A 22,209-nucleotide genomic window follows, 5' to 3' on the forward strand; every position below is an offset into this window, starting at 1 on the left:
TGTTTATTCTCCTCTATAGATGCTGCCTGACTTGCTGAATTCTTTCTTTCTTTCTTCAATCTTTTTATTGAATTTTTCAAAAACAGATACATAACAGTCATAATAGTACAAAGGGAGTGAGATTACATTGTTGGCAGTTAACACATGAGTTAAAAACTATAGGTAACAGCATATAATAGACCTCCCAAACCCTAAATATAAACAGGATACCAGAAAAAAGATGGGAAAAAAACCCAAATTGAAAAAGCAAAAACAAAATATACTAAACTAAACACAGCTAAACCTAAACTTTAAAAAAAAGCAAGCTGGGCTATTCTATTACATCAAAAAAATTATTAGTGTTGTCTACTCAAATTAATGAATAATAAAAAGGAATCGAAAAAGGTCAAATTACATTCTGTGAAAGTATTGAATAAAAGGCCTCCAAGTTTCTTCAAATTTAACTGAGGAATCAAAGGTACCACTTCTAATTTTTTCTAAATTTAAACAGGATATGGTTTGAGAAAACCATTGAGATGTATTTGGAGGATTTATCTCTTTCCAATTCAATAAAATAGATCTTCTAGCCATTAATGTAGCAAATGTAATCATCCCCCAAGCTGAAGAGGGCAGATCAATCATTGGTAAACCAAAAATTGCAGTAACAGGGTGAGTTCGTAAATCAATATGCAAAACTGTAGAGAATGTATCAAAAATATCTTTCCAAAATTTTTCCAAAAGAGGGCAAGACCAAAACATATGAGTCAGAGAGGCTACCTCAGAATGACATCTATCACAAATCAGATTTTTATGTGAGTAAAAATGAGCTAATTTATCTTTAGACATATGAGCCCTATGTACTACTTTAAATTGAATCAATGTATGTCTAACACACATAGAAGAAAAATTAATTAATTGAATTTTTTTTCCCTTTTCTCTAAAGGTAAAGAAAGTTGAAGTTCCTTCTCCCATTCATTTTAAATTTTATCGGATATATCTGGCTGTGATATTCATAATCATTGCTGAATTCTTCTAGCATTTGTGTTACTCAATGTCACTTGATGTGTATGATAAGGATGTTGTAAAGAGATCCCAGATCCAGAATTTTAAGATAAATACATGTCATTCATCATCACTGGCAGCTCTTAGTTTATTCTCACTATTTTGTTTTTGAAAGTTGCAATGAATGCCTTGTCTCTAATTTTAGTTGGTGATTACCCGTTACTTTGGAGTGGTAATTTCTGAAAGGCACTTCCTTTTGATTCAATGTTGCCTCTAGCTTTGTTGTATTAAAATGGTAGCTTTCTTGTTTGTTTGTTTGTTTATTTATTGCAATACAGTGCAGAATAGGCACCCTGTCCTTCAAGCCACACTGTCTGGCAATCCCCCTAATTAATTTTAGCTTAATCACGGGACAGTTTACAATGAACAATTCACCTACCAAAAGTCTTTAGACTGTAAGAGGAAACCCATAGGATCACGGGGGAGAACACATAAACTCCTTGCAGGCAGCGGTGGGAATTGAACCTGTTTGCTGGTACAGGAAAGTATTGTACCATACTACTATGCCACTCTTGATGAGCCACCCAGTATAAACCACAAATTATTAACAGATTTCCTTTCACAGGTCCTCCCCAGACTACAGCAGGATTCTGTTGCTGTGAATTGTTAGTAACCTGGACATTTTGCAAGTCGGAAATACAGACACAAATCAAGTTCCCACAGATGCCAGCAATCCTACCGCAGCTGGCAAATCCATCCTGCTATTTTCCCAGTTGCTTATTTGTGTATGCGGGCTGTAGTAACCTAGGGAGGAACTGTACATATAAAAATGCACCTCTTGTCAAATATAAAGCCTAACTAGTAGCTCCCTCCTCCCTGATGTCCTTATTTGTTACGAGACAGAAGGAAGCTGATTAGCTTATGCTGGCTCCCAGAAGTGCAATTTAGAAAGTCACATTCTCATACCACCCCACCCACCCAATTTCCCTCTTGCACTAGAATGTATTCACTCAGATGCCCATCAACTTGCCCTTATTTTTTTTGCAACAGCCACTTTAAGGAGTAATTTGCCATTCAACGTAGCTGTAAGTCATTGGGAATCAAGAAGGAACCAGAGTCCTTGGGGAAATTCTCATAGTTGCTGCTTGGCCTATTGAAGGAATTAACGGTGGTTACAATTGTTTGAAAGCAAATTACAGGTACTAGAACCTGCTGTAAAACCAGAAAATATTAGAAATACTCTGGCAAAGGAAAAACTGAATTTGCGTTTCGGGTCACTGACATTTCATAGTGGATAGCTTATTGAGCTGAAAGGATAATGAAAAGACACCCTTTGTTTGTTATGATTATTTTCAGTTATCATTGTTTAGTACCGAAGTAATGCTTGTAAGAAAGTGGACTATGTTAATTTCCCGGATCCTCACTAAAACCCACAAAGGCATTTTGAAATTGTGATGTTTGAGTGCATTTCACGATGGAACTGACTTGTATTTTCAGTGTGGTGCCAGGCAATCTTGCATTTTCTACAAAGCCGCTGGTGCTTTTTTTTTCAGGACAACTTGTTAAGATGCTGCTTTACACAGAAGTCACCCGTTACTTAGACTTTAAGGTGGTAGAAGGAAGTTTTGTATACAAACTGGGGAAAATACACAAAGTCCCTTCTACTGAGACCGAAGCTTTAGCTACTGGTGAGTAAAAACACCTAATTGTATTTATTTTTTTTTAAATTTCTCCTTGTATAGAGTTTGCATTTGAAGGTTTTTTTTTCCTCAAATTAAAGTTGATAACTCTCAGTGAAGTTGTTCAAGCTGTAGTGTCCCCTCAATCTATTTAAACTGAGATGCAATGAAACCTCATTCTTGGCAGTCTTAACTAGATGGTGGTGGGGAGGCTGCCAGTGAGTAGATCATGGCACCAAGCAAAGAAAGCAGTGTCACAGGCACACAGTCAATAAAAGCACTTCAGTTCACTCAGCACTCAGATTTCTGTACCACTGGGAGGAGAAACCTTAATATTATTGCTATGAGTGTTTTGAATTGCATGCTGTGTAATTGCATTGAATGCTATAGGCATGCTATGTTGGCACTGGAAGCATGGCGACTCTTGGCAAGATGCTCCTAGCATGTCTTTTGGGCTGCGTTAGGTGTTGATACAAGCAAAGCATTTTGCTGCATTTTTCAATGTACATGTGACATAAAGCTAATCCTTTGAATTGCTAGAAATGTGGTTTGATTTTAATTTTTCGTTTTGAAGCATTGGTTACTTGCCTTGAGAATAGTGGAATACCTGATTTTTCTACTTGGAAAAGAGTGTGATTCTCTGGATGGGATTATTTATATTAAGTATCTGGTTATTTCAAAAACATCAGATACTTAATATATAACTGTTGTTGTGGTAGTTCATCAACGGCATTGTGCACTTGCTCAAATCCTCCTCGTTCATCATCAACAACACTCGGGAATAAAAGTTATGCACATAATTTGCTGTCTACCATTAGGTGTTGTTTTGACTTTATTTTGGCTCCTTGCTTTCAAGAATAAAACTTACTTCCTTTTGGAAGTTGATTTTAGTAGTTGCGGCATTGAGTTCAAAAGTCAGGAAGTTATGTTGCTGCTTTATAAAACTCTAGTTATGCTGAATGTGGAGTATTGCATACAGTTCCGGTCACCCCCATTAAAGGAAGGATGGGCTTTGGAGAGGATGCCAAAGAGGTTTGCCAGGATGCTGCCTGGACTTTGGGGCACAACAAGAGATTTGACAAACTTAGGTTGTTTATCTCTGGAATGTGGAGGCTGAGGGGAGATCTGATTGAGGTTTAGAAGATTATGATAGGCATAGATAGAGTAGACAGACTAGTGTTTTTTTTTTCCCTCAGGGTTGAAATGTCTCAAGCTAGATCACATGCATCTAAGGTGAGGGGGGGTAAATTCAGAGAAGTCAAGGGCAAGTTTTTTTTAAAAACACGGGTGCCTGGAATACGCTGCCTGGGTTAGTGGTAGAGGTGTTTAGATTTGGGACTTTTAAGAAATATTTGGATAGGCACATGAATGTGAGAAAAATGGAAGGAGATGGACATTGCGTTGGCAGAAGGGATTAGTTTAGTTGGCCATTTGATTACTAATTAATTGAAAGGACAAAATATTAGGGGTGAAAAGCCTGTTCTGTGCTGTACTGTTCTTTCTTTTATCGTTGTTGTCAATTTATTGTGTTTTTTTTTTAATTTTCCCATTTGAAGTCATCCCTCATTCCACCACTCCAAGTCACAATTCCATCAGCCGAACCACATGGAAAATGTCCAAATAATTCAGTAAATTATGGCAGCATTTTAAAAAAAAATAGTCATCCCCGCCAGCTATGAGAACTACATTGCTCACGTGCTTCCTTGTCCACCCCAGGACTTGAGATCCTGTGCACTTTTATCCACTTGGACATGCATGTACTTCTTTGTAAAACTCGATCAAACTAGCCAGACTGATCTCCCACCGACAAAGCCATTTGTCTGTCCTGTATAAATCCTTGCCTTTATAAGCGTAAATCGATCGGGTGTGTCAGAAGTTCAGTCAGAATTGTACAACACAGAAACTTGCCCATGGTGTCCATCCTGCCTTTTCTAATTGTCTACTCAAATCCCATTTAATCACATTGGGTCTATACTCTTCTGTGTCTTCGAAATTCAAGGGCTTGTCTTGATTTTGATCAAATGCTGTGAGAGTATCTGTCTCCATCACTTATTCAATGCATTCCAGACTCCATTATTGTCCTTTGTGAGAATAAATTCCCACTCAAATCTTCTCTACAGGTACTTCCCCTTACACCTATACCCTCACCATGGGCAGAAAAGTTTATTTCTATCTATTTATATACTTCTATCAGTCATCCCTTGGCTTACTCACGGTAGAAAGTCTATCCAGACTTCCCTTTGTAACCCATCCTCCCAATAGTATGACTACCAGTTTTACACTGTAATTTGACATCCAGGTTATTGTCTTCTATGCCAAGGAGAGTGAAGACAGGCACTCCATATGCTTTGCCTTATCCTCTTGTATTTTAAGGGATCCTGTGGATTTCTATTCCGAGGTTCCCCACTTTATTTTCATTCCCTATGGCTCTTCCCTTGTTTACATCACCTCACACTTGTTGGGATTACATTCTGTTTTCTCTTAATCCAACCAACTCTCCAGCTGATGATGTCAAGCTGAAGCTTTAACTGTACTTGTTATCTACAGTAACATCAGTTGCAAACTTGTACATTCATTCCCAAGTTATTGTTGTGTAAAATGTTGATGTGTACTTTTTCCAAAAACTTAAACACCGCTGATTTAAAATTTGGCATATCTGTGCTACCCTAATTGAATAGAATATAGAACATTACAATACAGGTCATTTGGCCACGAAGTTGTGCCAACCTTTTAGAAATATGGAAACATAGAAAAACTACAGCACAATACAGGCCCTTTGGCCCACAATGCTGTGCCGAACATGTACTTACTTTAGAAATTATCTAGGGTTACCCATAGTCCTCTATTTTTCTAAGCTTCATGTACCTATCCAGGAGTCTCTTAAAAGACCCTATCATATCCACCTCTGCCACCATCGCTGACAGCTCATTCCACACACTCATCACTCTCTGCATTTAAAAAAAAATTAAACACCAACAACCTGCCCTGACATTTCCTCTGTACCTACTTCCAAGCACCTTAAAGCTGTGCCGTCTCGTGAAAGCCATTTCAGAGGAAAAAGCCTCTGACTATCCACACGATCAATGCCTCCCATCATCTTATACACCTCTATCAGATCACCTCTCATCCTCTGTCGCTCCAAGGAGAAAAGGCCAAGTTCACTCAATAAGATCAATCTAACCCTTCCCTTCCACGTTCCCCTCAATTTTTCTATTATCCATGTGTCAAAAGAATAAAGAAGCCACATTTGATATTCTCCCAGTCTTCACACTTCACCAATGTCCAATGAAGATTTAAGAATTTCAGATCAAAAATTTGATGGTGGTTCTAGGCTTGGTGGGCTGTAGGGTATGCTTCTTGCTGTATTACTGTGACTTTGAGTCTTCTGTTGCAGGGGTGTTATGCTTAGGTTACTGACAATATTGCCATTTTCATTATTGTTTTATTTAACGTAGTGGAAGTTGAGTGAAAGTCATGATTCTGGAGTTTGGGACTCTTGTGAAATAGGAGGAAAGACATGTGAAGATAATGTCAACCTTGATTTTTTATCTCGTTTTGATAACTGAATGGAGGAGCCATGAAAGTGTCTCTGTGGAGAGAATTGAACAAGGAATCTGAACATGAAGGCCAATTTAACATGATTTTATCATTTTGCCCTTGGGATAAATGAGATATTTGTCAGCTTACTTTTGGTCCATTAATAAATCTCATACTTTTGTGAAGTTGTAATTTATTTCTGAAATAATTTATGACTTTCTGAAATTGTACTTCACTTCAGATTACTTTCCTGAGTGGCACATAGTAAAATTAATGTTGAAGTTAAAAGGTTATGTCACAGATAAAGGTGACTGAGAATTGGGGCAGAATCTGTGCCTTTTACCTTGGTTCCATTCTAGCTTTGAGAACAAAAAGATTAATTCTCTGTCTGAAATCTATATTTTTTTCCTTTTGCTATCTCACTGTCCTTCACTGATCCATTAAGAACCTGATGAACTGATTTGGGAGGGAGCAGAGAACAGGATGATTGAACAGTGCATAATGTACCAATAAATAATCAGACATTTTTTCCCCTTTTCTCTTAAGATCTCATGGGGATGTTTGAAAAACGCCGTTTCCGAAAACTCTTGTTATTTATTGTTGGCTTTGACGAGAATGACCCTAAAACTTACCAAGGCATTGAGCCCAAAAAGACCACAATGCGAGAAGTCTACAAGAAGTTTGACCTTGGGCAAGATGTCATTGACTTCACTGGACATGCACTGGCTCTTTACAGAACAGATGAGTGCGTTACTCTTGTCGTTATATTTAACTTGTTTTAAGCAAATGTAATTATTTGGAATTCCCTTTTGCCCTTGCCTCTAAAGAAGACAGCTTAGTCTATTTGTCATGGAAATACTAACTAAATAGCAGAGCAACCTTGAGCTTTGTCTTCTGAGTGTATGAACATGATATCTTGGAGACTCTGCAGCAGTCTCCACTGCCACCAGAGCTCTGATTTTTGGGTTGTATTTGGACAGTAAGACAAACAACTTTTCATAACTTTGTTTAGCACCCCATGGTCAGTATATGATCAATCTTTTAAAAGATGTCAGTTATCTCTTGAGCACGAGTCTAATACAGTCGGCCCTCCTTATCCGCGGGGGATTGATTCTGAGACCTCCCCGCTGATACCAAAAAACGTGGATGCTCAAGTCTCTTTTTTAACCTGAATGAGTGCAGTGGTCTTTAGGACTCAGCGGAACCCTGGACTTAACATGTTCAGTGCGGTGGACATTAGGACCTGGCGCAGCTCTGAATCCGCGGTGTTTCTGTTCATGAAAATAATCACAATCACAGTTGAAAATAAGGTGGAAGTAATAAAGCAATTGGAAAGAGGTGAAATGCCATCGGTCATTGGAAAAGTGTTAGGCTACAGTCAGTCAACGATCGGAACAATTTTAATAGAGCATGCAAAAGGCCCTGCCCCAATGAAAGCTACAATTATTACTAAGCAATGCAGTGGTTTAATTATTGAAATACATATGTTTCTTAAGTGTTTTATATGCATAGAAAGGTAAAATATGTACTGTATACTAAGAAAAACGTTTGACTAACTGACGCTAAATAATACTGGATGTACCTGTTCGGACTTCAAATCCGACTTAAAGACGGACTCAGGAACGGAACTCATTCATAACCCGGGGACTGCCTGTACTTTTAAGTCATCTCTAGATTACTTATAATACCTAATACAATGTAAATGCTATGTAAATAGTTGTTATACTGTATTGTTTAGGGAATAATGACAAGAAAAAATAGTTTGTACATGCTCAAACAACGAGTGCTGGAAGAGCACTTCCGGGTTTTCCTGATCCGCGGTTGGTTGAATCCATGCATGTGGAATCTGTGGATAAGGAGGGCCGACTGTAGTCCTTTGTTCCCTGTTATCAGGACTCATGGTTTATCCCCAGACACATCCTCCCTGGTGATTCCAGGAGCTTAATATCCTGTTTATTTAATTCCTGCTGCTACACTTATCATTCAAGGTTATTCTCGACTTACATCAGCAGTCTTTAAGTCCAGCCACTCCTGAGCGGTCAAGTATCCCATCATACACTAGTTTTAGCTATTTCTACCACACTTTTTGAAATTGTCAAAATTTATGGTAGTTATTAAGTTGCTACATTGAGATTCATCACTTTGGTTCATGAAATGTTGAAACAGATACAAACTTGGTAAGGAAGCTGAGAGTCAGGACATGGTTTGGTAGTTGGGGATTATTTCAACCAAAGACTAAAACCTTTGCTTTCACAGTATAGTAATGTGAGTACGCCCTCTTGTGTTAATGGTGGTTACTTCAGTCGATTAATCAGATATTTGTCATTTTTAACATCAAATGAGCATTGAAGTGTTACTTAAAGAGTGGCTTAATAATGGTTTTACAATTTGTGGGAAGGGATTATATGTTGATTCCACACATGTCAGATTAGTGTTGTTTTTTTTAAGCCTTTCCAAAGTTATTTGAATAATGGGTGCTTTACATAAAGATAGGATGCTAGCCTTTAAAATAGGTTTGCATGAGTATGCACTAAGGATAAGGGAAGGGAATTGGAGTCAATAATTCTGGAGAGTTGGCAGTATCACCGTGATCTTTCTATCATTTAGTTTCTATCACTGAATAAGTTGGCAGACGCTCCAATGCAATAATGAACATGCTTGAGTGTGGTAGTCATTACTAATTGTCAGAATTGCCAATGACATTAAATCAAGTGTGGGTTTTTTTTGCATTTACATTGAAGCTGCAGACAGATACAACTTCATCCTCTTGTGACTGCTCTTCCCTTCATTTTTCAAAATACTTCAACGCTTGGGCCAAGGAAGATTTTGAAAGCCTATAAGTAGTTGTGAATCATCAGGATAATAACATCAAAGTGACTTTTGCCTGGACCATACTTTCATTTAAATGCTTTACATCATTGAGCTGTAACAATAACTACTCTGGGGTATTAATGTGGTACGGTCCACTTTTAAATGTGGAGAATTATGAACTTGAATGTCAAGATGGTTAGGACAACTTGTTGAGTTGAACTTCCTTGGGATGTACTGGAGGTATCGTTGACTTGTTCACTGCAACACTGGATAAAGCGTCGAAATGAAGGATTTGTCTACCAATTCAAAATGCTGTGAGAGGATCCACAGCACACATGGAAGAATACATTTAACAAGACATGAGATTCCCCCTCCCCCTCCCCAGCTTAAGCAGTGTCCAAAAGTCAGTCTCATACTCCTGGCATCTTAAAGTGACAGTCCACAGAAAAAATGAACCCTAGAGGTATATAACAGTCCTAAATGGGTGATCCCTTGTATTTCCATCATAGGTCCCTGATTAAAACTCTCCAAGTAGGATCGTCTCAGAATCTGCTCAGTTAATCTCTCTCAAAATCATGTGTTGGATGAAATGTCCTTGTTGAAAAGAATGAGTTTCTTTTTAATGAATTCTTTATGACAACTAATGGTCTTTTTTAGTGAAGTGAGTTTTTCTTCACCCACTTAAAGACTAATGGGAACTGAATTGATTATAATGTGATGACAAAATCCTTAGTCTTTGGTGCTTCAAATATTTGCATTTGACCATTAATTTAACAATGAAATAAATGGCTTTAATTTTTTAAAAATGCTTTAATTTTACACTGAAGTTGTTTGACTTTGTTCCTCCTTTGTTCTCAGTTACTTGGATCAACCATGCCTGGATACGATCAATCGAATTAAGTTGTATAGCGAATCATTGGCTCGATATAGCAAGAGTCCTTACCTCTATCCGCTCTATGGACTTGGAGAGTTGCCTCAAGGCTTTGCTAGGTAAACAAAGCGCCTGTGAACTGTACTGAGTATGCTATTTGTGTGGTGCACTCCTTGTGTGGATGTCGCTGCCACAGAAATACTTGCAGCTGCACACTTTTACCAGTAGATGGACCCAGAGCAGCAAATCATGAACACAAGATTCTACAGATGCTGGCCATCTTAAGCAACACAAGCAAAATGCTGGAGGAACTCAGCAGGTCAGGTAGCAACTATGGAGGGGAAATAAACAGTCGACACAAAGGGTCTCAGCCTGAAATGCATCTCTGAAACATCAATTGTTTATTCCCCTCCAGAGATGCTGATTCCCCCCAAAATGCATGTGTTGATCTGAAATCAGCAGCTCCCCTTGATCTCTATGTATTGGAGCCACAAACAAATCTAACATGAGAATATAATTTTACTTTTTGCTTTAAATTTGTGTGTTAGATTTCTGGCATTACATCCTAGGTCTGTTTTGGCAAACATTTTAAAGCATTTGAATATGCAATAATAGAGAGTTACAATAATTCATCACGAGTACAACTTCCAGTTTAGCGTCTATTCTTCCACTATAAAACGATATTTTTAGCATCCATCCTGTTGGCTCATTCAGTAATACAGAAGATTCTGCGGATGCTGGAAATCCAGAATCTCTCTCAGTGCTGGAGGAACTCAGCAGTAAGGCACATCTATGGAGAGGAATAAAGAGTCGACAAAGGGTCACTGGATGAGTGTGATATGTATGAGTTAAAATATAGGAAGCAGAGTGCTAATGGAGGGTTTCAGCCCATATTGTCAACTCTTTATTCCTCTCTATAGGTACTGCCTGACCTGCCGAGGTCCTCTAGCATTTTGTGTGTGGTTCATTCAATACCTTTATAATGGCCAGATATATAGCTCCTGTTTGAGCTGTGTATGGGACCAGCTAGATCAATACTGCTAAACCTACTTGCACAAAGTGCTGTACAGATAACATAACCTGGGAATTATCATGTTGTTAATCTACAATTGTAAGTCACTTAGTTCAGCATTGTGTGATGGTGGCAAGTATCATTCTATCATCTAGTAGTCTCACTATAAAGCTTGAGATGAATAGATGTTCTGTTATCGACAGGTTTGTTTCAGAAGATTTAATTGTGACGTATCTTTGTTTCACATTTTGTTTAAACAGACTGAGTGCCATCTATGGGGGTACTTATATGCTCAACAAACCAGTGGATGAAATTGTGTTTGAAAAGGGCCGTGTTGTTGGTGTTAAGTCTGAAGGGGAGGTAAGTGTTAATAGGTTATAAAGGTTGCACACCCCTTACTTGAAATTCCAAAAACCTCTGAAATCCAATTTTTTTTAAGCACTGACATGTCACAAAGGGAAAATCCTACAAGGCATTGGGAAGGTTCCCAGGCATGTGCAGGTCTCTGCTTGCTACGGACGGTTCTGAGAAGTCTCTTCCCATATGTAATGAGCAGAAGTTAATGAAAAATAGAAAAACACTACATAAGGTGAAAAATGGGGATTTGTATTGTGTATTGAAATAGTGCATTCGTCAGCATCGGAATGAACAGGTGCTGCTTCATGGTATGCTGATCATGAAACAAGCTAAGATCTGTCGAGGCAATCTGAAAATTAAAGATAATTGTGAATAATCAGCAGGCTGGCTGCAGAAATTTATGAAAAGACAGCAATAATTTTGAGTATTTGTGGTGATAAAGCATCTGCTGATCTCTAAGCACCAGAGAAATTCATTGAGCTTTGCCAAGATCTTCACTGATGAAAATCTGTCATGCTCTATAGCTGTATCAGTACATGTGTGTAATGAACAAGTATAAGACAAAGTCTACTACTGGCAGCATGTAAATTCAGAGTTGGGAATGATGGCTATGCCAGACAGCTAAAGTCTGTCCATCTGGGCGGCCAAGTTGACCTTTCTGACGGTTCAATGTATATGTTGTTTCATGCACAAAATTACGACTAATACTATATAAATTTACCTTCATGGGTATATGTACAAGTTGTATATGTAATGTAAATGGATTTTATATTTAGACTTGGGTCCTATCCCCAAGATGATAGATACAAGTATTTCAACATCCCAAATTCAAACCTCTTTTGACTCCAAGGATTTCTGATAAGGAGTGCTCCACCTGCACCAGAAACTAATAGGGAATGGATGGTAAGATTTTGTGGCCAGAACCCCAATGTCCTGAAGTTATACAGCATGGAAACAAGCTTTTTGGTCCAACTTATTTATGTCAATCAAGATATCTGTCCAAGCTGGTTTCATTTGCCATTATTTGGCCCACATCTCTGAGCTTTTTCTGACCATGTACTTATCTAAATACCATTTAAACATTGTAATTGTAACCACCTTTACAACTTCCTCTGGCAACTCATTTCATATACCTACAATCCTCTGTGTGGATAAAGTTTCCCCTCTGGTCCTTAATAAATTTTCCCCCTCTCACCTTAAATCTATGCCCCAGGTTTAAGACACACCTGGCCCTGGAAAAAGACTTAAGACCATCCAGCTTATCTATATAGCCACATGATTTTTATATACCTTCTCAGCCTCCTACACTACTGCACCTACACTGGGACAAAAAGTCCAAGCCTGTCCACCCTCTTTGTAACTCAAGCTTTCAGTAAGATCATCATGAACCTTTGCACTGTTTCCAGCTTAATAAGATTCTATAGCTTGACAATCAGATTGCACACAATACCCCAAGTGTGGTATTGCCAATGACTCATGCAAATGTAACATGACATCCCATCTCCTAAAGTCATTGCCCTGACCAATAATGGCAACTGGCTAAATTCACCTTCACTACCCTGTCCACGTGTACCTATTCCTCTATCTATTCCTCTTGCTCTGTCTGTTCTACAACACTCTTCACGCCCTGATACTCATTGTCTATGCCTTGGCTTGGTTTAACTTGCCAAAATACTATACCTCTCACTTGCCTCCAACGGGATCCCACTACCAAGCACATCTCTCCCTCCCCCCCCCCCCCCCCCCACTTCTGCTTTACGCGACTCCCTTGTCCATTCGCTCCCCCCCCCCCCCCCCATCCCTTCCCACCGATCTCCCTCCTGGCACTTATCCTTGTAAACAGAACAAGTGCTACACCTGCCCTTGCACTTCCTCCCTCACCACCATTCAGGGCCCCAGACAGTCCTTCCAGGTGAGGTGACACTTCACCTGTGAGTCGGCTGGTGTGGTATACTGCGTCCGGTGCTCCTGGTGTGGCCTTTTATATATTGGTGAGACCCGACGCAGACTGGGAGACAGTTTCGCTGAACACCTACGCTCGGTCCGCCAGAGAAAGCAGGATCTCCCAGTGGCCACACATTTTAATTCCACGTCCCATTCCCATTCTGATATGTCTATCCATGGCCTCCTCTACTGTCAAGATGAAGCCACACTTAGGTTGGAGGAACAACACCTTATATACCGGCTGGGTAGCCTCCAACCTGATGGCATGAACATTGACTTCTCTACCTTCTGTTAATGCCCCTCCTCCCCTTCTTACCCCATCCCTGATATATTTAGTTGTTTGTTTTTTTCTCTCTCTCTGCCCATCACTCTGCCTGTTCTCCGTCTCTCTCTGGTGCTCCCCTCCCCCTTTCTTTCCCCCTAGGCCTCCCGTCCCATGATCCTTTCCCTTCTCCGGCTCTGTATCCCTTTTGCCAATCACCTTTCTGGTTCTCAGCTTCACCCCACCCCCTCCGGTCTTCTATCATTTTGCATTTTCCCCTCCCCCTCCTACTTTCAAATCTCTTGCTATCTTTCCTTTCAGTTAGTCCTGACAGTGCTTCTCCTTATAGATGCTACCTGGCCTGCTGTGTTCCACCAGCATTTTGTGTCGCTACCATTCCTTGGTCTCTTTCAGCTGTTCATCTAGACCCTGTTGAAGTTTTGGATAACCACCTTGGCTACACAATTGATTTTGGTGTTATCTACAAACTTAGTTACCATGTCACTATTAACTCAGTGAAAAGAATTTAAGTAATGTGATGGAGCATTTCAGTTATCAGCGGAGGTTAAGGAAGAGGAGACATGATAGAGATGCATAAAATATCTGAAGGGTGTTGATGGGGTAAACTGCAGGAAACCTTTCTTCCTAACAGTGGTGAATAAAATTGGAGGGCATAGATTTGGGGTGAGAGGAAGAGGTTTAGAGGAGATTTGAGGGGAATTTTATTCCACTAAGCATATTATCAACATGTTTAGTAAGTTTGTGGATAACAGCACCAAAGTAGTGTGTAGTGAGTAATTAGCCCTAAGAGTGCATTATCTGAGACAGTGGTGGAAACAGTCACTGACAGTGTTTAAGTGTCTAGACAAGCACTTGAATTGCCTTGGTATGGAAAGCTATGGGCCAAGTGCTGGAAGATGGGATTAATATAGAGGTAGACTGAATTGTCTGTTCCTTGCCGTATGGAGAGTTCATTTTTAAAAGGGCTTATTTACAGAAGGGGGAAAGGATTCAACAAAGTATGGTGGAAGGGAGCTTGTTTGGAGCAAAAATGTTTAAAGTAACTCAGGTTTAATCAAGGATGTGTTTCTGTGTTATAAGTACTTTGGAATTAATGCACCTGTGCTTTAGCAGAGTGTGATTATTCTGTCATGTCTCAAGATAGTTCATGTATGGTGAGATAATAAAGGGCTAAATACTGTTGTGTAAGACAATTCCATGTAAAATGCTGTTTAGTTCTGTGGTAGTCAGAGGGTTAAGTCAACCATCACAAAGCAGAAGAATAGACTTTGAATTGGAGCCAACATTTGGAGATTGCAGCAAACAAGGATGGTTAATGATCTGTGAAGTTCTCTGAGACTGTCAGAAAAATATGTAAGCAAGGAGATTGATAAGACTTAATTAAATGGTAGGTCTCCAGGATTGTTTAATCATAGGATGACCTAACTGAGCATGCGGTAACTAGAGGGCACAGTTTTAGCACAAGACAGGAGAAGTTTAGAGGAGACCTGAGGGGTGAGTTTTCCCACACAAAGAGATAATACATATCTGAAATGTGCAGCCTCAGAGGAGGTGATTGAGGCACATATAGTTGCAATGTTAACGGTGTTTGGATAGGTACTTGGATAAGAAGGGTGTATTGGGATAATACAGGCAAATAGGATAGGCAGTATGGTTGACATCGGTGTTGGCCCAAATCATTGCAAAGTGATCATCTTATGGTAGTGAGATAAACAATGAATTGATTTTAAGGCATCTAGAGAATCAATAGTAGGCAGAAGAGCTAGCTGTTGTTCACTGTATTAAAGGAAATTTGGACGACAAAATATCCAAGTTGTTTCGACCCACTTGAAGTAAAGCCCTTGTGTTAACTGTTATGAACTATCAATTTCCAGCTCTGCCATATCTGATTTGACTCATTGATTATGACTGTGATGCTGTACAGTGGAAAATGGTTGTGATACTCTGACAACTCAGTTGAGCTACAACAGAACAGGGTGGGTGTGCCCTGCACTAGACTGTTACCAGTGATATAGAAAATGCATGGCAAAAAGGCATTGTTACAACAGTCATGGGGGACTTCAATATGCAGTTAGATTGGGAAAATCAGTTCCCAGGATTCCAGGATGGGGAATTTTGAGAGTGCCTATTAGAGTTTGTTTTTGTTTGGAGCAGCTCGTGGTTGAGCCCACTAGAGGATCAACTATTCTGGATTACATGTTGTGCAATAAACCAGAATTGCTTAGAGACCTTACAGTAAAAGAACACTTGGGGGCAAGTGATCATAATATGATTGAATTCACCTTGAAATTTGAGTAGGAGAAGCTAAAGTCAGATGAATCAGTAATATAGTGGAGTAAAGAGAATTACAGAGGGATGAGAGAGGAGTTGGCCAGAATTGATTGGAAAAGAACACTAGCAGGGATGACAGCATAGCAGCAATGGCTGGAATTTCTGGAAGCAATTCGGAAGGCATAGGATATATACATGCCAAAGAGGAAGAAGTATTCTAAAGGAAAGATGACACAACTGTGGTTAACAAGAGAAGTCAAACCCAATATATAAGTCAAACAGAGGGTATATAGTAGAGCAAAAATGAGTGGGAGGTTATAGGATTGGGAAGCTTTTAAAAACCAACAAAACAACAAAAAGTCATTAAGAAGTGTTACGAAAACCCCGTAACCAGGTAACTTACCAGCAAAGATAGATGGATCAGCTGAGTCGGATGCTACTATTTTCAACCGTTTTATTCAACAAGGGCACAAACGTATGGTTAATACAAAACATTCAGATCATCAAAACTCAATCTAAAACACCGGTGTAATAATAATCATTCAAAACACAAGCTCGATCGTCGTCTAGGGGTAATGTAGATTTTATATCGTTCACTGGATATCTAAAAGTCTTTTAGATCACGGCAGTTTCACTTAGTTGCCGGCGGAAGTGTCGCGTTGGTGCACTTTTAGTTAGAAAGACAGAGAACATGAAGCATTTACCCGACAGGTTTTCCAACCTGTAGGAGGTAGTCGGAAGTCTCGTTGGGGGAATGGACTCTCATCTGTGGCTTCCCCTGTAGCTAGGCCGTCTTCCGTGGTGAAGTCGCCAATCCCAGGCAAGGGAAGGACGCACACGAACCCCACCACCAGCTGTAGCTATTAAAACGCTGTCGCAGGATTTCTAGCGTTTCTCCTTCGTGTGTTTCCTTGGTGCATCTGAGGGTCCTCCCCTCAGACCCGCCTTTATACTTCTTCACGGGATCGCAGGTGTCAATCAAGTTGCAGGTAATGCGATCTCTCTCTCAACCAGCCCACTTTGCCCGAGGGCTTTTCAGGTGGTCTCCATGAGACAATAGTCAAAGTCACTTTTATTCTGCTTCTTGGGAGAACGTGGTCTTTCGCACGTCTCTCTCTCTTGGGTCAGTTGACCCCCCTTAACTAGAGTTCTTGCGATTTTCACAAAGGAGGGGGCCAACGGCATAACAGAAGGTAAAGATGGAATACAAAAGTAAGCTAGCCAATAATATTAAAGATGATACCAAAAGTTTCTTCAGATACATAAAGTGTAAAAGAGAGGCAAGAATGGATATCAGGCCACTGGAAAATGATGCTGGAGAGGGAGTAATGGGGGCAGTGAAATGACAGATGAACAAGTATTTTGCATCTGTTTTCATGGTGGAAAGTGCTAGCAGTATGGTGGAAGTTTCAGGGATCAGTAAGTGTGTGAAGTAACCATAACTAGATAGATTCTTGGAAAACTGAAAGGTTTGAAGGTAGATAAGTCACCTGAACCAGATGGTGTACATCCCACAGTTCTGAAAGAGGTGGCTGAAGAGAATGTGGAGGCATTAGTAATGATCTTTCAAGAATCACTAGAATCTGGAATGGTTCTGGAAGACTGGAACATTGCAAATGTCACTCCACTCTTCAAGAAGGAAGGGAGACAAGAAAGGAATCTATAGGCCAGTTAGTCTGATCTCAGCAGTTGGGAAGATGTTGGAGTCAATTGTTAAAGATGAGGTCTCAAGGTTCTTGGAGGCACATGATAAAATAGGCCATAGTCAACATGGTTTCCTCAAGGGAAAATCTTGCCTGCCAAATCTGTTGGAATTCTTTGAAGAAATAATAAGCAGCATAAACTAAGGAGAATTGGCTGATGTTGTCTACTTGGATTTTCCAAAGACCTTTGATAAGTGCTGCACATAAGGCTGCTTAACAAGCTTACGAGCCCATGGTATTACAGGGAAGATTCTAGCATGGATAAAGCAGTGGCTGCTTGGCAGGAGGGAAGGAGTGAGAAGAAAGGGAGCCTTTTCTGGCTAGCTGCTATTGACTGCTGGTGTTCCATAGGGGTCTGTGTTGGAACCGATTCTTTTTACATTATATGTCAATGATTTGGATGATAGAATTGATGGCTTTGTTGCAAAGTTTGTAGATGATATGAAAATAAGTGGAGGGGCAGGGAGTTTTGAGGAAGTAGAGGCCACAGAAGGACTTGGACAGCTTAGAAGAATGGGCAAAGAAATAGCAGATGGATATAGTATCAGGAAGTGTATGGTCATGCACTTTGGTAGAAGAAATGAAAAGGTTGATTGTTTTATAAATGGAGAGAAAATACAAAAAACTGAGGAGCAAAGGGACCTGGGAGACCTTGTGCAGGATTCCCTAAAGGTTAATTTGCACATTGAGTCTATGGTGAGGAAGGTAAATGTAATGTTAGCATTCATTTCAAGAGACTAGAATATAAAAGTAAGATGTAATGTTGAGAGTTTATAAAGCACTGGTGAGGCCTCACTTGGAGTTTTGTGACCAGTTTTGGGCCCCTTATCTTAGCAGGGGTGTGCTGAAACTGGAGAGGGTTCAACAAGGTTGGCGAACATAATTCCAAGATTGAATGGCTTGTCATATGAAGAGCATTTGATGGCTCTGGGCCTGTATTCAGAAGAATTGAAACCTATGGAATGGTGAAAAGTCTTGATAGAGTAGATGTGGAGAGGATGTTTCCTATGGTGAGAGAGTCTTAAGACTTGAGGGTGCATCCTCAAAATAGGGGGCGACTATTGAGAATGGAGATGAGGAGGAATTTCTTTAGCCAGAGATTGGTGAAACTGGAATTCTTTGCAACAAGCAGCAGGCCAAGTCATTATGTATATTTTAAGGCAGAGGTTGATTCATTCTTGTTTGGTCAGGGCATGAAGAGATATGGGGAGAAGGCAGGAGATTAGGACTGATAGGAAAATTGGATCAGTCACAATGAAATGGTGGAGCAGTCTCGATGGGCCAAATAGCCAATATCTGCTCCTATATCTTACAGTCTTGTGGTCTTATTATCTCTCTTGCTGAACTCTGTAAATGCACAACGTTGTGCATTTACAGAGAAACCTGTGGGGGGGGGGAGTGTTTGGGTTTAGTTCCCTCAACTGTCTGTGAGGAGACAGGATTTTCCTTCTGTGAATGTATGGGCTTCTTCAGGTGCTCTCGCTTCCTCCCACATTACAAAGGTAATTGGTTAGTAGGTTAATTGGTCATTGTAAATTGTCTTGTGATTAGGTTGAGGGTTAAATAGGTGGGTTGCTTAGTGATGTAGCTCATTTGGCCAGATGGGCATATTCCAGGTTATATCTCTGAATTTAAAAAAAAATGGGTGAGGATTCAGGGGACTAGCAAGTAGCTAATGTTACTCCATTCAACCAGAAGGGAACTAGGGATAATCCTAGAAACTAGACCAGCGAATTTTGCATTAGTGGTAGGGAAGTTACTGTAGAGATTTCTCAGCAATAGGATTTATGAGCATTTGGAAAACAATGGTCTGATTAGGAAGAGGCAGCTTGGCTTTGTGAGTGGTGAGTCATGTCTTACTTGATTGAGTTTTTTTGACAAGGTTGATGGGTAGAGTTGTGGATGTTATCTACACAGATTTTAGTAAGGCTCATCCAGAAGATTAAGATGCATGGAATATATGGTGAATTGGCGGTTTGGATTTTGGACTGGCTTGCCTATACAAGACAGGGTAGTGGTCGAAGAAACTTGTTCTAGCCAAAGGTTTGTGATTAATGATGTTCTGCAAGGATCTGCACTGTGTTCTGCTGTTTGTGATGTATATAAATGACCTGGATGAAAATGTAAATGGGTGGATTAGTAAATTAGCAGATGATATGAAGATTAGTGGTGTTGTGGATGGTGTTGAAGACTGGCAAAGAATACAGCAGGATGTAGATCAGTTGCAGATTTGGGTGCAGAAATGGCAGATGGAATTTAATCTGACCAAATGTGAAGTATTGCACCTTGGTAGATTAAAATTTGAAGAGACAGTACACTGAAAGGCAAGACCCTTAATAGTGATGGTGAACAGAAGGACGTTGGGGTCCAAGTTCATACCTCCCTGAAAGTGCCTCCACAGGTTAATAGGATGATTAAGAAGGCTTATGGAATGCTTACTTTTATTAGTCAAGGTATTGAGTTCAAGAGTCAGGAAGTTATGTTATAGCTTTATAAAACTCTAGTTCGGCTGCATCTGGAGTATTACATACAGTTCTGTTCACCCCATTATTGGAAGGTTGTTGAGGCTTTGGAGAGGTACAGAAAAGTTTTATCAGGATGCTGCCTAGATTAGAGGGCATTTGCTGTAGTGACAGGTTGGACAAACTTGGGTTGTTTTCTCTGGAGAGATGGAGGGTGAGTGGAGATCTGTTGGGGGTATATAAGATTATATGAGACATAGAGCAGGCAGACAGTGTATTTTCCCAGGGTTAAAACGTCTAATACCAGAGTACATGTATTAAGGTGAGAAGAGTCATTTCAAAGGAGATGTGAGGGGCAGATCTATTTTTTTTAATTTAGAGAGAGTAGTGGGTACCTGGAATGCACTGCATGGGGTGGTGGTAGAGGCAGAAACATAGGAGACTTACTAAGAGACATTTAGATAGGCACATAAATGTGAGGTAAATGGAAGGATATGGAGTTCGTGTGGCAGAAGGGATTTATTTAGATGCCCATTTGATTACTAATTTAATTGGTTTGGCACAACTTTATGTTCCAGAAGGCCTGTTCCTGTGCTGTACTGTTCTATGCTCCAGTAAGTCTAGGACTTGAAAAACAAAAGGAAGCCTTGACTGAAACCTGATGGTGGTTAGAGGTGTGTGGTACACTGTGGAATGTGTGAATTCTTGGACTTTGTTTTCTCGGTTATAAGCTTAAATAAAGCCAAGTATTCCATTCACCAGTTGTAAGTGGTGTGAGTCCAGCACAACAGTTGTAATAACATTTTTTCATGCTTTTTCTCATAGACATTTGACAATAAAATATTTTTTGATGGGAATATTTTTTACCAGTTCTGGTGCAGCTGGCTCAAGGATATAATAGCAGAGCTATTAAGTTGGAAATTATTATTTAATGCCTTTTTCTTTGTTTTTGCATTATCAGGTTGCTCGTTGCAAGCAGCTGATTTGTGATCCAAGCTACGCACCCAAACTGGTGAAGAAGGTCGGGAAGGTTATCAGGGTCATTTGCATCCTTAGCCATCCAATCAAAAACACTAATGATTGTCATTCCTGTCAGATTATCATCCCACAGATGCAGGTCAACAGGAAGTCAGGTAACATTTAATAGAGCATAATTTGCATCTAAGATCATAAGACATAGATGCAAGATTATACCATTTGGCTCATCAAATTTGCTCCACTATTCCATCATGGCTAATTTATTTTCCCCCCTCAACCCCATTCTTCTGCCTTCTCCCCGTAGCTTTTGACACCTTATCAAGACCCTGTCAACTTCTGCTTTAATATACCCAATGACTTGTTCTCCACAGCTGTCTGGCATTAGATTTACCACCTGACTTAAGAAATTCCTCCTCATCTCTGATCTAAAGGGACATCCTATTCTGAGGCCTTGCCCTCTGGTTCTAGGCACTCCCACTATTGGAAACATCCTTTCCATGTCCACTCTTTCTAGGCCTTTCAATTTTTAGTAGGTATGTATTTAGTATGAAGGAAAGGGAAATGTGTAGGCTGGGTAGTATTTTTGTGGCAATTACAGTAATATCTGCACAGTTGAAAATACAGACAAGTTGTACTGGTGTCACATGGGAAAATGGCGTCCTATGAAAGGCTAAAGTTTCATCAGACTCTGACAAAGCACAAACATCTGGCAATTTGTCAATCCACCACTGGCCTTCACTGTATGAGTTAAAGCAAAATACAGAAACTTTGACACCTAAGCACTCACCGGTCATCACAATTTGCATGTGTCTCAGAATTTGGCACAGTAGTGGTTTAGCATAATGATATCACAGCACCAGCGACTATGGTTCAATTCCCTCAGCTGCCTATAAGGAGCTTGTACGTTCTCCCCATCACCGCATGGGTTTCCTCCAGGTGCTCTGGTTTCCTCCCACATTCCAAAGACGTACTGGTTTTTGAGTTAATTGCTCACAAGGCCTGCTACTGTGCTATATCTCTAAATAAAAATAGAAATCATCTCTCTCTACACAGCTGAACATTCTGTTTGCTACATGTCCAAGTTTAAACTGAAGGATCAGTGGCTTCGGGTAGTCACAGGACTGCTGGTGTCTGTCTAATGGTACTTCGACAGAAATGCATGTCATCCTGAAAGGAAAAATCAGAATCACTTTATTGCCAGTATGTCAAGCATACCAGAATTGATTGTGGTTCAGTGCCAAGCATAAAACATAGGACAGACAATACCATAACAGATAACACAATAGCAACCAGCAGTTTACAGGACAATAGTGCAAACAG

General features: G+C 40.0%; 1 protein-coding gene across 1 annotated transcript in view; it reads left to right on the top strand.

Annotated features, from left to right (window-relative positions):
• The window catches only part of LOC140741730 (rab GDP dissociation inhibitor alpha), a 58,025-nt gene that overhangs the window by 24,480 nt on the left and 11,336 nt on the right, over positions 1-22,209 (top strand). The window contains exons 4-8 of the mRNA XM_073072049.1: positions 2,535-2,669; positions 6,744-6,942; positions 9,867-9,998; positions 11,152-11,251; positions 20,873-21,044. Of these exons, the coding sequence (XP_072928150.1) occupies positions 2,535-2,669; positions 6,744-6,942; positions 9,867-9,998; positions 11,152-11,251; positions 20,873-21,044 (738 nt within the window). The remainder of the gene's footprint in view (positions 1-2,534; positions 2,670-6,743; positions 6,943-9,866; positions 9,999-11,151; positions 11,252-20,872; positions 21,045-22,209) is intronic.

This window comes from Hemitrygon akajei, chromosome 19 (assembly GCF_048418815.1).
Source record: "Hemitrygon akajei chromosome 19, sHemAka1.3, whole genome shotgun sequence".
NCBI classification, from domain to species: Eukaryota; Metazoa; Chordata; class Chondrichthyes; order Myliobatiformes; family Dasyatidae; genus Hemitrygon; species Hemitrygon akajei.